The sequence below is a fragment of the Callithrix jacchus genome, chromosome 14, assembly GCF_049354715.1.
Source record: "Callithrix jacchus isolate 240 chromosome 14, calJac240_pri, whole genome shotgun sequence".
NCBI classification, from domain to species: Eukaryota; Metazoa; Chordata; class Mammalia; order Primates; family Cebidae; genus Callithrix; species Callithrix jacchus.
In genome coordinates, this window is record NC_133515.1 from 52,667,744 (window position 1) to 52,681,481 (window position 13,738).

At 45.4% G+C, this 13,738-nt stretch overlaps 1 protein-coding gene across 10 annotated transcripts in view; it reads left to right on the forward strand.

Moving 5' to 3' along the window:
* The first annotated feature begins 1,736 nt into the window (after positions 1–1,736).
* Positions 1,737–13,738, forward strand: part of USP34 (ubiquitin specific peptidase 34) — a 282,857-nt gene continuing 270,855 nt past the window's right edge. For 8 of the 10 annotated variants that reach the window (XM_054244928.2, XM_054244930.2, XM_054244931.2 and 5 more), the window contains exon 1: positions 1,737–2,369. In XM_054244928.2, the coding sequence (XP_054100903.2) occupies positions 2,327–2,369 (43 nt within the window). In that variant the 5' untranslated portion in view covers positions 1,737–2,326. The remainder of the gene's footprint in view (positions 2,370–13,738) is intronic. The other 2 variants (XM_078349248.1, XM_078349250.1) reach the window with 1 other exon arrangement.

The window sequence follows — 13,738 nt, forward strand, 5'->3', positions numbered from 1 at the left end:
ATGATTTCAACTGCTATCTGAAAAAAATGTGAGACCATCACATAGGCTCACACCTGTTATCCCAACATTTTGGAGCTGGAGGATCAACTGAGGCTAGGAGTTCGAGACCAGCCTGGCCAACATAGAAAGACTCCGTCTCTACTAAACATCAATTAGCTGGCCGGGCACGGTGGCTTAAGCCTGTAATCCCAGCACTTTGGGACGCTGAGGCGGGTGGATCACGAGGTCAAGAGATCGAGACCATCCTGGTCAACATGGTGAAACCCCGTCTCTAGTAAAAATACAAAAAATAAGCTGGGCACGGTGGCGGGTGCCTGTAATCCCAGCTACTCAGGAGGCTGAGGGAGGAGAATTGCCTGAACCCAGGAGGCGGAGATTGCGGTGAGCCGAGATCGCGCCATTACACTCCAGCCTGGGTAACAAGAGCTAAACTCCGTCTCAAAAAACAAACAATTAGCTAAGTGTGGTGCAGAGCACCTGTAGTCCCAGCTACTGGGAGCCCGAGGTTCGAGGATTGCTTGAGCCTTGGAGGTGGAGGCTGCAGTGAACTGTGATCCCACAACTGCAGTCTAACCTGGGCGATAGTGAGACTTTGTCTAAAAAAAAAAAAGATGAAAATAATTGGAGTTGTGCTGGCAAGGAAAAAAGGGATAGGCGAGAATGTATGTTGGGTAGACAATGTCTGAATGTCTGTCTCAGTATCCAAAGTACGCATGCAAAAACCCAAGTTCTGTGAAAAAGACAAGGAAGAAGGGATGATGGTAGAATAAATTCAAAGTCCTAAGAATTATCTGCTTGTAGGAAATAAAACAGGTTGGGCAGAATGTTTACAGTATCAACTTCAAGCAGCAGAAAGGTAAAGCATTTGGAATAAGGTGGTTCTGGCATGGAGAGATGGGCGTGCCATAATCTCGGCAAAAGCTATCAAGAGAATGACTACAGGGCCTTGACAGTCGCTTTGGTTACCGTTCAGAGATTATGTACATGATCTTTCTCTGCAGTCACATGTCTTCCTAAACACGTTGAACAAAAAAATTAGCAAGCAAGATATTAAGCGCGAGCGTGAGGAATATTCCCCTAAGTTTGTTAACATAAACTTCAGCTGACTGCCCCCTTCACCTGTTCTTTATCTTAAAAACCTTGTTACTCGCTTTCTGCTGAGAAGCATTATTTGCTATCTCAGGTGGAGCTGATGGGCCCGCTTTCGTAAAAACCGGGCGAACACTCTACCCCGCCATTTCTAGTCACGTCAAGAATCTCATCGCTAAAGGACGGAGGACCTTCAAGGGAATGCTGAGTAGCGATAATCACCGATGCAGTTAAGCTGGGCCCAGGGTTTGATGCACTCTCAGACCCTGTGGGGAGCGACCTTTAAGCCCGAAAGAGGGCTACGGCGTAACCCGGGTCCCCCACCCCAAAAGCCTGAGCGCGAAGGAGGAGGGAACACTGAAGAAATCCGCACCACTTCCTCGACCCGGGCCCTGAGGAAAAATGGCGAAGAGCAGGGGCGGGGGACAGGACAGCGCGAGTGACCCCGGCGCTCATAGGGACTCCGAGCCCGTGGAGTGGGTCGCTGTGGGCGACGCCGCGCAACCGCGACCGGTTCGCTGACTCCGCCATCTTCTCCTACTCACCCGGACTCCCCCCGCGGCCGCACTGGCTTGGCGTTTCCCTTCCGGCCGCTGACAGAGATCCGGGCTGGGCGGGGTGGGCGAGCGCGCGGAGGGGGGTGGACCGAGGGCGGGGAGGCCGGACGGAAGAGGAAAGGGAGGGCGGCGAGCTGGCCACGGCGGGGTGTGGAGCGTGCGGCGTATGTGCGGAGGGAGCGGTGGGGGGTAGAGGGGAGGAGAGGAGAGGGAGGGAGGGAGGCGGAGGAATGAGAGCGCGAGGCGCCTCTCGTCCGCTCTTAAGCCCGGGCGGAAAGAGCCGAGCGCAGCCCGAGCGCTCTGTTAAAATGGCGACGGCGTCGGCGGTGGCCGCGGCGTCTGGTCGGTGAAGTGACTCTGCTGCTTCTCTCCTCACCCGCCCCCTCCCCCCTTCTCCCCTCCCCCTGTCCTTCCCCTCCTTCCCCGCCGCCGGCGCCTCCGCGCCCCTCCGGCCTGCGCACCTCCCCTCGCTCCCCTCCTTTCCCCCGCCCGCTCGGGGGACCGCTGGCCCCCTCCCCCATTCTCTTGCTCCCCGCCCCGTCCCCGCCGCCGCCCGCCCTCGTCGCCTCCCCGCCCCGCCGGCCGGCCGGCCCCCTCCTCTGCCTCTCTCCCCTCCCCCCCGCCGGTCGGGATCAGTCAGTGTGATCCGAAGCGGGGGAGGGGGGGGCGGCGGCCGAACGATGTGCGAGAACTGCGCAGACCTGGTGGAGGTGTTAAATGAAAGTAAGTAGCCGCTGCGGCGGCCTGTCGGGGTGCACGGTTTGGGGTCCTCACGCTTCTCTCTGGCCTCCCCAGGCTGCCGCGGCCTGCGGGAAGCGACGGCTGGGCCGGGTGGCGTGCGGGCCTAGCGCCCCGGGAAGGTGCGTGGTGGCGCGGCCGCCGCGGCGCCTCAGGCCCAGCCCGGCCCAGTTACCTGGGCGCTGGAGAGGCGGCCTCCGCGGAGCTCCGGCCCGGCCGGGCCCGGGCTCTCGGGGCTCTCAGAAAGTTTGCTCGTTACAGGTGTCAATTAATGAAGGCAGTAATGAGCTCCTCGTCGCCTTCGCCCCCTTCGCCCTGCCAGAAAGGTGTGGGGAGGTGGGGTCGGAGAACGAGGCTTTCCTCCGCGGTCCAGACCTTCCGGTCGCCCTCTTTGATTTTCAGCGTGCTGCGGAGGCCTCTCTTACCTGCTAATTTTCGTTAAACTCCTTGGGAGCAGGGTGGTGGTTTTTCTCTCCCTTGAGTGTGTGTGGGTGTCTTAAACACTTCTGCCAGACCTTAAATAGCTGAAAATGAACTGTGATAGTGATGATTGGAACCTTCATACCTATTTTTAAATGAAATTTGTTGATGATTTTCTTCTTAGTGTAGCATTCACCGTTTTAATGGTGAATTCTGTTAAGCAGAGTACTGTACTTAACACACATCATCCCGGAATAGTTCTGGCCCATCTCTCCTGGAAGGAAAGGCTTTTTACCTGATAGTTCTTATTATTAAAGAGGATACACTGATATTTTCTGGTTTTTATTTTTATTCTCGACGCTTGCAAGATGGTATTTCAGCTTATAGAAGCTGTATTGCAAATCAACTACTTCTGGGCCTAAAAGCCTAGTTGGCAGAGGTGAATTAGATGAAGAAGGGATCAATTTACAAAAAATTGATTGTTGAAAAAATGTTCACTTATCAACAGTTTATGTGGATTTTTGGATTTGCATTCTGTTTGTGATATTTTGACAGACTTTCAGACTAATTTTGTAATACAATTCACTAAAACAATTGATTTATAAAATGTGCCATGCTGTTTGTGTTTGAATTTTACTTTGTGTTTGAATGTCACTTTCATGACCAAAGGCAATAGTAAAAGTGGAAGGGTTTTAACTTAATTTCAACTCCGTATTTATTTCCTGACAGGTGGAAGTAGGCTTTTGCATATATTCCAACTATAGGTTCTAGAATTTGTGTCATCCTAAAGTCTCCTAGAATTTTAAGATTATTTGTATTTTGAGATATTTTTATTTCTGGTGCAGGTGGTTTATGATAAGGTAAACGGAAATCCTCAGTACTTGCTGTATTTTATATTTTAGGTATAAATCGCGTGATTAGGATTGTTATGATCAACTTGGAAAATTAATAGCTTTGCTGTGTAATATGAGGAACAAGTACTTAATTTTGTTGGTGATTTAATTGTGTGTGTGTGTGTGTGTGTGTGTGTGTGTGAGAGAAAGCAAGTTTATTAAGGAAGTAAAGGAATAAAAGAATGGCTACTCCATAGGTAGAGCAGCCTGATTTTAAAATATTTTAAACTTCAAAATTTTTAAATATAACATCTAAAGAAAGTGAAGTTTATGTTTTGAAAAGAGGTGGCATCTTGATCATAATGAAAGGTCTTATTGCAGATTATCTGGGAAACCCCTAGAACTTTGGTTAGAAGCACTGAAAAATGCAGTGCATTTATATAGAGAGAACTGTGGAGAATTGATATAGAATTTTATGGCGAGACGCAGTGGCTCACACCTGTAATCCCAGCACTTTTGGAGGCCGAGGCGGGTGGATCACCTGAGGTCAGGAGTTTGAGACCAGCCTGGCCAACATGGTGAAACCCCGTCTCTACTAAAAAATAGAAAAATTAGCTGGGCGTGGTGGCATGCACCTGCATTCCCAGCTGCCTAGGAGGCTGAGGCAGGAGTATTGCGGAGGCAGAGGCTGCAGTGAGCCAAGATCGCAAGATTGCCCCACTGCATTCCAGCATGTGTGACAGCAAGACTCCGTCTTAAAAAAAAAAAAAAATTTTAGCTTTTATTGCCTTTAAGTAAATACAGTTAGTACAACTAAGTTCACAAAATCTGGTCATGCACACCATCTGAGCAACCTTTTTTAATGAACAAGTAAGGATTTTCTATTTGTGTATGAGCCAGTGGACTCTAAAAATACTTAGTTTAATATTTCCTTTAAGTCTCAGTTAAAAAAATTTGTCTTTTAAACAGTAATCTCACAGTGATGCTTCCTTTTTTAAAACATTTATGGCTGGGTGCGGTTGCTCATGCCTGTAATCCTGGCACTTTGGGAAGCTGAGGTGAGCAGATCACCTGAGATTGGAAGTTCAAGACCAGCATCCCAGCTACTCTGGGAGGCTGAGGCAGGAGAATTTCTTGAACCTGGGAGACGGGGCGGGGGGCGGGTGCAGTGAGCCGAGATTGTGCCATTGCACTCCAGTCTGGGCATCAAGAGCAAAACTCCATGTCAAAAAAAAAAAAAAAAATTCAACTATTTTATATGTAGTTTATACCACACTATTGCAAGTTTTTTTTTTTTTTTTTCTGTAGATCTTTATCCATGGCTATGATGGAGCACAATAATGAACATGAACCATTGGAGCTTGATAGAACTTGAAGTAGATTATGTGTTTCTTGTGATACCATTTGCAATAATTACCTATAAAGTCTGTCCTTTCTGCCCCTGCCCCCCATAACTTGTACAAAGATGAGCATCAGTTCAACCTTGATTTAGAAAATCAGAGTTGGGGCTAGGCATGGTGGCTCATGCTTGTAATCCCAGCACTTTGGGAGGCCGAGGCAGGCTATCACGAGGTCAGGAGTTCGAGACCAGCCTGACCAACATGGAGAAACCCTGTCTCTAGTAAAAATACAAAAATTAGCCAGGTGTGATGGCATGCACCTGTAATCGCAGCTACTCAGGAGGCCAAGGCAGGAGAATTGTTTGAACCCAGAATGTAGAGGTTGCAGTGAGCCAAGATTGTGCCACTGCACTCCAACCTGGGCAACAGATCCAGACTTTGTCTCAAAAAAAAAAAAAAAAAAAAAATTCAGAGTTGAAGTCCTCCCAAAATGTGCCCAGAATTCATCTTTCAATACAACTCCCCATAAATTTAGCCAACCAAGAGAAGCGATAAAATTGTGCATATTTTTGGGTGGTGTTTCCAGTTATTGTTGAAAAATAGATAATCAGTATTAAATCAACATCGCAAAACAGCCAGATGTGGTGGCATGCCTCTGTAATGTCAGCTTTGTAGGAGGCTGAGATAGGATTGTTTGAGGCTGAAAGTTGGAGACTAGCCTGGACAACATAGTAAGACCATTCTCTTTAAAAAAGCCAAAAGCTGTGTTTCTTGTCAAATTTATATACACTGGTCACATGTAGAGAAGGTTACCTGGGCAAGCAAGTAAGAGTATAATATACATTTTTTATTCTATTTATTTATTTATTGAGACGGAGTTTCGCTCTTGTTACCCAGGCTGGAGTGCAACAGTGCCATCTCGGCTCACCGCAACCTCCGCCTCCTGGGTTCAGTCAATTCTCCTGCCTCAGCCTCCTGAGTAGCTGGGATTACAGACGTGCGCCACCATGCCCAGCTAATTATTTGTATTTTTTGGTAGAGACCGGATTTCACCATGTTGACCAGGATGGTCTTGATCTCTTGACTTTGTGATCCACCCGCCTCGGCCTCTCAAAGTGCTGGGGTTACAGGCTTGAGCCACTGCGCCTGGCTATTTATTATTTTTTATAGAGATGGGATTTCACCATGTTGGCCAGGGTGGTCTTGAACTCCTGACCACAGGTGATCCGCCTGCCTCAGCCTCCCAAAGTGCTGGGATTACAGGCGTGAGCCACTGTGCCTGGCCTAAAAAAAAATTTTTTTTTTTTTTTTTTTTTGAGACGGAGTTTCGCTTTTGTTACCCAGGCTGGAGTGCAATGGCATGATCTTGGCTCACCGAAACCTCTGCTTCCTGGGTTCAGGCAATTCTCCTGCCTCGGCCTCCCGAGTAGCTGGGACTACAGGCATGTGCCACCGTGCCCAGCTAATTTTTTTGTATTTTTGGTAGAGACGGGGTTTCACCATGTTGACCAGGATGGTCTCAATCTCTTGACCTTGTGATCCACCCACCTCGGCCTGTCACAGTACTGGAATTGCAGGCGTGAGCCACTGCGCCCGGCCAATTTTTTTTGAGACGTAGTCTAGCTCTCACCTGGGATGGAGTGCAGTGGCGTGGTCTTGGCTCACTGCAACCTCTGCCTCCCGGATTCAAGTGATTCTCATGCCTCAGCCTCCTGAGGAACTGGGACTATAGGCACGTGCCACCTCACCTGGCTAGTGTGTGTGTGATATGTATATATATATATATATATATATATGTATGTATGTATGTATGTATTTTTTTTCCTTTTTTTTGAGACAGAGTTTCACTCTTGTTGCCCAGGCTGGAATACAGTCGTGCAGTCTCAGCTCACCACATCCTCTGCCTCCCAGGTTCAAGGAATTTTTCTGCCTCATCCTCCTGAGTAGCTGGGATTACTGGCATCCCACACCACGCCCTGCTAATTTTGTATTTTTAGTAGAAATGGGGTTTCTTTGTGTTCGTCAGGTTGGTCTCGAGCTCCCGACATCAGGTGATCCGCCTGCCTCGGTCTCCCAAAGTGCTGGGATTACAGGCATAATCCATAGTGCCCTGTCTAATTTTTGTATTTTTAGTAGATACGGGGTTTTGCCATGTTGGCCAGGCTGGACTCGAACTCCTGACCTCAGGTGATCTGCTCACCTCGGCCTCCCAAATTGCTTGGATTACAGGCATGAGCCAGTGGGCCCAGTTTAAAAATTTTGTTTAAAAATTTTTTTTTAGTTGATAAATAATTTACATATTTGTGGGGTACTTAGTGATGTTTCAATACATAAAATGTGTAGTGATCAGTTCAAGATAATTAATATGTCCATCATCTCATACATTTATTATTTGTTGGGAACATTCATATCCTCCTTTTAGCTATTTGAAACTGTATCAAACATTATTGTTTTCTTGAGACAGGGTTTCTCTCCTGTTGCCTAGGCTGGAGTGTAGTGGTCTTGGCTCACTGCAGCCTCCACTTCTGGGTTTGAGCAGTCCTCTTGCCACATCTTCCCGAGTAGCTGGGACTACAGGTGTGTGCCACGAAGCCTGGCTAATTTTTGTATTTTTAGTAGAGATAGGGTTTTACCACGTTGGCCAGGCTGGTCTTGAACTTCTGAACTCAAGTGATTGGCCTGCTTTGGCCTCCCAAAGTTTTGGGATTACAGGTGTGAGCCACCCTGCCTGGCTTGTATCTTGTATTATTGTTAACTGTAGTCATCCTGTAGTAGTATAGAGCACTAGAACTTATTCTTCCTATCTCACTAATTTTGTATCCTTTACCATATCTCTCCCTATCCCTCCCTTCCCCCTACCATCTGGCAAATTTTGTGTGTGTGTGTGTGTGTGTGTGTGTGTGTATATGCGCGCGCGCGCGCGCGTTTGTGTTTGTTAATAGAGACAGGGTCTTGCCTTGTTGCCCAGGCTAGTCTCAAATTCTTGTGCTCAAGCTGTTCTCCTGCCTCAGCCTCCCAAAGTGCTGGGATTACAGGTGTGAGCCACCATGCCTGGCCAAATAATTGTGTTTTAAATGAAAGGGTAGAGATAATTTGGGTAGTACAACTTTATATCAGTTATGCACAGACTTTTTGATAAGAGTAAGGACTAATTTTTATAATTTTAGTAGAGATAGGGTTTCACTATGTTGGCCAGGCTAGTCTGGAACTCCTGACCTTGTGATCCGCCCTCCTCAGCCTCCCGAAGTGCTGAGCTTAGAGCTTAGAGGCATGAGCCACTGAGCCCGGTGTACATCATTTTTTTTTTTGAGATGGAGTTTCGCTCTTGTTACCCAGGCTGGAGTGCAACGGCACGATCTCGGCTCACCACAATCTCCACCTCCTGAGTTCAAGCAATTCTCTCGCCTCAGCCTCCTGAGTAGCTGGGATTACAGGCACGCGCTACCATGCCCAGCTAATTTTTTGATTTTTAGTAGAGACGGGGTTTCACCATGTTGACCAGGATGATCTCGATCTCTTGACCTCGTGATCCACCCGCCTCGGCCTCCCAAAGTACTGGGATTACAGGCTTGAGCCACCGTGCCCGGCCACATCATTGTTTTAAACTATTTATATGTTGTAGATTTTATTCTCTGTATTTGTTTAGTTGGTTATAGTTTATCAAATTGTCCAAAATGGGTGATTCATATGAGATAGTCAAGAGCAAGTATTGTATCATAATACTAATTGGTGAAGAAGTTGAACTTCAGAAAGGATAAGTAGTTTGCCAAGATTACTTGTCAACCTGAATAGTCAAAATTGAGATGGAACTCAGCTAGTCCAATATCTGTATTTGCAGACTATTTGTTATGTTTTATTTTTCTTTTTTTAAATTTGAGATGAAGTCTTGCTCTGTCCCCCAGGCTGGAGTGTAATGTCGTGATCTCGGCTCACTGCAACCTCCCTGCCTCCTGGGTTCAAGTTATTCTCCTAGCTCAGCCTCCCAAGTAGCTGGGACTACAGGTGCCTGCCACCATGCCCAGCTAATTTTTCTATTTTTAGTAGAGATGGGATTTCACCAAGTTGGCCAGGCTGGTCTAGAACTCCTTACCTCAGGTGATCCACCTGTGTTGGCCTCTCAATGTGTTTTGTTTTTAAAGCAGAATACTTTCTTGAGCAGTTTGTGTTAGGTACATAAGTACTTTACATGCTTTACATGCTGCTGATTTAATCACTTCTTTGAGGGAGGTACTTCTATCATTCTTTTCACATGAGAACCAGTTTAGAGAGTTTATGTGACTTGCTTAGGGTTACATGTGACTGTGTTTGGTGGAACCACAGGACTTAATCCCAGATTAGACTAAAAGTTTTTTTTTTTTTTTGAAATGGAGTTTTGTTCTTTTTGCCTAGGCTGGAGTGCAGTGGCATGATCTCGGCTCACTATAACCTCTGCCTCGTGGGTTCAAGTGATTCTTCTGCCTCAGCCTCCCGAATAACTGGGCTTATAGGAATGTGCCACGATACCTGGCTAATTTTTGTAATTTTAGTAGATACTGGGTTTCGCCATGTTGACCAGGCTGGTCTTGAACTCCTGACCTCAGGTGATCCGCCTCCCTTGGCCTCCCAAAGTGTTGGGATTACAGGCATGAGCCACCCTGCCAGGTCCTAGAAGTTCTTACTAGTTACACTGTATAAATTTTATGATGATCTGTCCGAATCACCACTGTTTGGTTGGCAAAGTAAAAATATTGATCATGTTTTATGTATCTTCAAAAATTCAGACATAATTCTGTGGTGATTGTACGAATTCAAAAGCGGAGATAGATAAAACCGAATAAGAAACTTTTTCGTTGAAAAAAATTTTAAGTTTTTTGATTTTTAATTATTTAAGAGTGTGTGTCACTCATGCTGGAGTGCAGTGGCCTAATTATATAGCTCCTGGGCTCAAGTGATCCTCTTGCCTCAGCCTCCCAAAATGTTGGGGTTACAGGTGTGATACTCAGTAATGGCCGAGACTCTTTAATACTGTTATTCTGCAGTGAGTCCTTTAATGAAACTACATGTTTCCAGGGCTTTTTTTTTTTTTTTTTTTTTGTAGCCACGAGGTTTCACCATGTTGGTCAAGCTGGTCTCGAACTCCTGACCTCATAATACACCCGCTTCAGCCTCCCAAAGTGCTGGAATTACAGGCATGAACCATGGAGCCCTGGCCCCAAGGCTCTTTAGATATTATCAGTATTAGGTACTAAATAAATTAGTAACATAACTTTTTCAGTAGACAGTCTAAAATTTGATGATTTCTTTTTTTTCTTTTGGAGATGGGGTCTTGGACTGTTATCAAGGCTGGAGTGCAATGATGTGATACTTGCCTACTGCAACCTTGACCTTCAGGGCTCAAGTGAATTTCTTGCCTCACTCTCCTGAGTAGCCCGGACTGTGCGTATATGCCACCACGCCTGCCTACATTTTTTTTTTTTTGAGACAGAGTTCTCTGTTGCCCAGGCTAGAGTGCAGTCTTGCAATCTCAGCTCCCTGTAACCTGTGCGTCAAGCAATTCTTGTGCCTCAGTCTCCCAAGTAGCTGGGATTATAGGCTGAGGCAGAAGAATTGCTTGAACCTGGGAGGCAGAGATTGCAGTGAGCCGAGATTGCGCCACTGCAGTCCAGCCTGGATGACGGAGCAGAGTGAGACTGTCTCAAAAAAAAAAAAAAAAAAAACAGAAAACCAACTATTTAAGTTTCGATTACCTATAATCTAATCACCCAGTGATGACTCCTGTTGATACTTTAAAATATTTTCCTAATGGGCATGGTGGCTCACGCCTGTAATCCCAGCACCTTGGGAGGCCAAGCCTGGCGGATCACAAGGTCAGGAGTTTAAGACCAGCCTGGCCAACATGGTGAAACCTCATCTCTACTAAAAATATGAAGATTAGCCAGGTGAGGTGGTGGGCACCTGTAGTCCCAGCTACTGCTACTCGGGAGGCTGAGACAGAATTGCTTGAACCTGGGAGGTAGAGTTTGCAGTGAGCTGAGATGGTGCCACTGCATTCCAGCTTGGGCAACCCAGCAAGTCTCCATCTCAAAAAAAAAAAAAACATTCCATTGGTTTTGTACACATGTATATTTTAAAAATAGAGAGAGAGATAAATGTAGTTTGATATCTTGTTTCATCTAAAATGCTTGATCATTACCCACACTTACTTTTTTGAAAACATGTTTTTGTATAATATTTCATTTTACATTTTATATAAAATTTAATATTTCTCTTTCCAGTTCTCCCATGTTATGAATAATGCTGCAGATATATATCTTTCTACATAAGTTTTAACTACATCCCTAGTTCTTTAAGATAGATTTCTAAAAGTGAGTTTACTGTGTCAAAAAATACAAAGGTTTTTCATTGTTTTCATACTGTTTGCTTGCCAGAAAGGATGTATTGATCTTTCATTCTTTTAGTTGTGCCTGTGCAAGGGTACTTTCACCTGTGCTGAATATTATCCTTTAAAAAGTGTTACTTTAGCAGGGCGTGGTGATGTGTGCCTGTAGTAGTTCCACCTACTTGGGAGGCTGAGGTGAGAGGATCACCTGAGTCCTGGGGTTCAAGGACAGCCTGGGCAACCTAGCAAGCTTTCATCTCTTTTTTTTTAAAAAAAAAAAAAGGTATTTGCCAGAAAATGTGATAAGCAGTTACTAGAAAACAAGCAGTAACCATTTGTATTATTCTTAATTATGTCTGTGTTCTTTTTCTGTGTTTTAGATTTCAGTATTTTGGTGTTTTTTTGTGATGGAGTTTTGCTCTTGGACCCTAGGCTGGAGTGCAATGGTGCAGTCTCAGTTCACTGCAACCTCTGCCTCCCGGGTTCAAGCAGTTCTCCTGCCTTAGCCTCCCAGGTAACTGGGATTATAGGCACGTGCCACCACACCTGGCTAATTTTTGTATTTTCAGTAGAGATGGGGTTTCACCATCTTGGCCAGGTGATTTACCTGCCTCAGCTTCCTAAAGTGCTGGGATTATAGGCATGAGCCACTGTGTCCAGCCTTGTTTTGGTGTTTTTAATTACAGATTTGAAACATTTTTGTTTATTTATTTTTTTGATTTGAAATATTTTTAATACTGTGCAGCCCTTTCTTAGGAGTTACTGTCTAAAATGCAACATGTGATTATCATGTTACCTTGTTACATTCTTAAATTGTTAAAGCTTTTCATTGTCTGAGAATATCAAGTCCTAACTCCTTATCCTGGCATATAGATCATAGCACAGTTTAGCCCAGACTTACGTTTTTAGCCTCACTTCCCCCCCTTTTTTTCTGAGGCCTTCCCAAATGCCTTCTAACCTCTCACGTACCGTTTAGATAGAATATATGCTTATGTTACAGCCTTTCTTTGCTAGATGGTGAACTCCTAAAAGTCAGAGGTCATGTTTATTCTTTCTTTTCTGAGTCCTAATATAGTGACTTGTAGAGAGTAGGTGCTTAGTAAACATTTTAATTAATGAAAAGTTGTATTTGCCCATGTAAATCAGTGTTCTTGGGCTTATAGCCTGTAATGATTTAGGAATGAGTTTCTGTCAAGACCTTCCTGGTCAACAAGGCGAAACCCTTTCTCCACTAAAAATACAAAAATTAGCTGGGCATGGTAGTTCACGCCTGTAGTCCCAGCTACTTGGGAGGCTGGGGCAGGAGAATTGCTTGAACCCAGGAGGCGGAGGTTGCGGTGAGCCAAGATCGCACTCCAGTCTGGGTAACAAGAGCAAAACTCCATCTCAAAAAAAAAAAAGAAAAATGAGTTTCTGGATGGACAGTTCTGTTGCTTCAGATTATAGCATATATATTGCTTTTTTTCACTTTGTTCATAAACTAATAGGTATGTTTGTTAACAAACACACACGGGTGGGCATGGTGGCTCTCGCCTGTATTCCCAGCTACTAGGGAAGCTGACGCAGGAGAAATACTTGAACCCAAGAGGCAGAGGTTGCAGTGAGCCAAGGTCGTGCCACTGCCCTCCAGCCTGGGCCACAGATATAGACTCAGTCTCAAAAACAAACATACACCCCCCCCCCCCGGCACACACCTATCCACCCACCCCCTGAACACCAACCTGGTCGTCTGTATTCTAAATTACTGAGCTGTGGAAAACGACAAAATATTAGTAATTTCCAGATAGGTGGTAGAATTTTGGTCTGTGGGATGTAATTTGCCTGAGTTTTATTTAGGGCTTTAGTTTTTTGTGTTTTTTTTTTGAGATGGAGTTTTGCTCTTGTTGCCCAGGCTGGAGTGCAATGGTGCGATCTCGGCTCACTGCAACCTCTGCCTCCTGGTTACAAGCAATTCTCCTGCCTTGGCCTGCCAAGTAGCTGTAATTACAGGCATGCACCACCACACCTGGTTAAATTTGTATTTTTAGTAGAGACGGGGTTTCTCCATGTTTGTCAGGTTGGTCTCGAACTCCTGACATTCGGCAATCTACCCACCTCAGCCTCCCAAAGTGCTGGGATTACAGACACGAGCCACCATGCCTAGCCTTTTTTTGCCTTTTAATATGATCACCTGTTCATGTTATAGTTCTCTTAAATCCTGTAGAAATTAAAAATGATCTCCAATGTAGGTTACTCAGCTAATTGAGAATTGTTATTATATAAAACTGGTCTTCTCTATACTTTATTATGGTAGATTACAGGTTTTGCTTCCTGGCCACAGCTGCTTCTTGACAATGTATCTTGCTTACATCCCTTGGAAGACCTTACTCTTAGCTAGCTATTGCTGATTGGATTAAAGTTAGG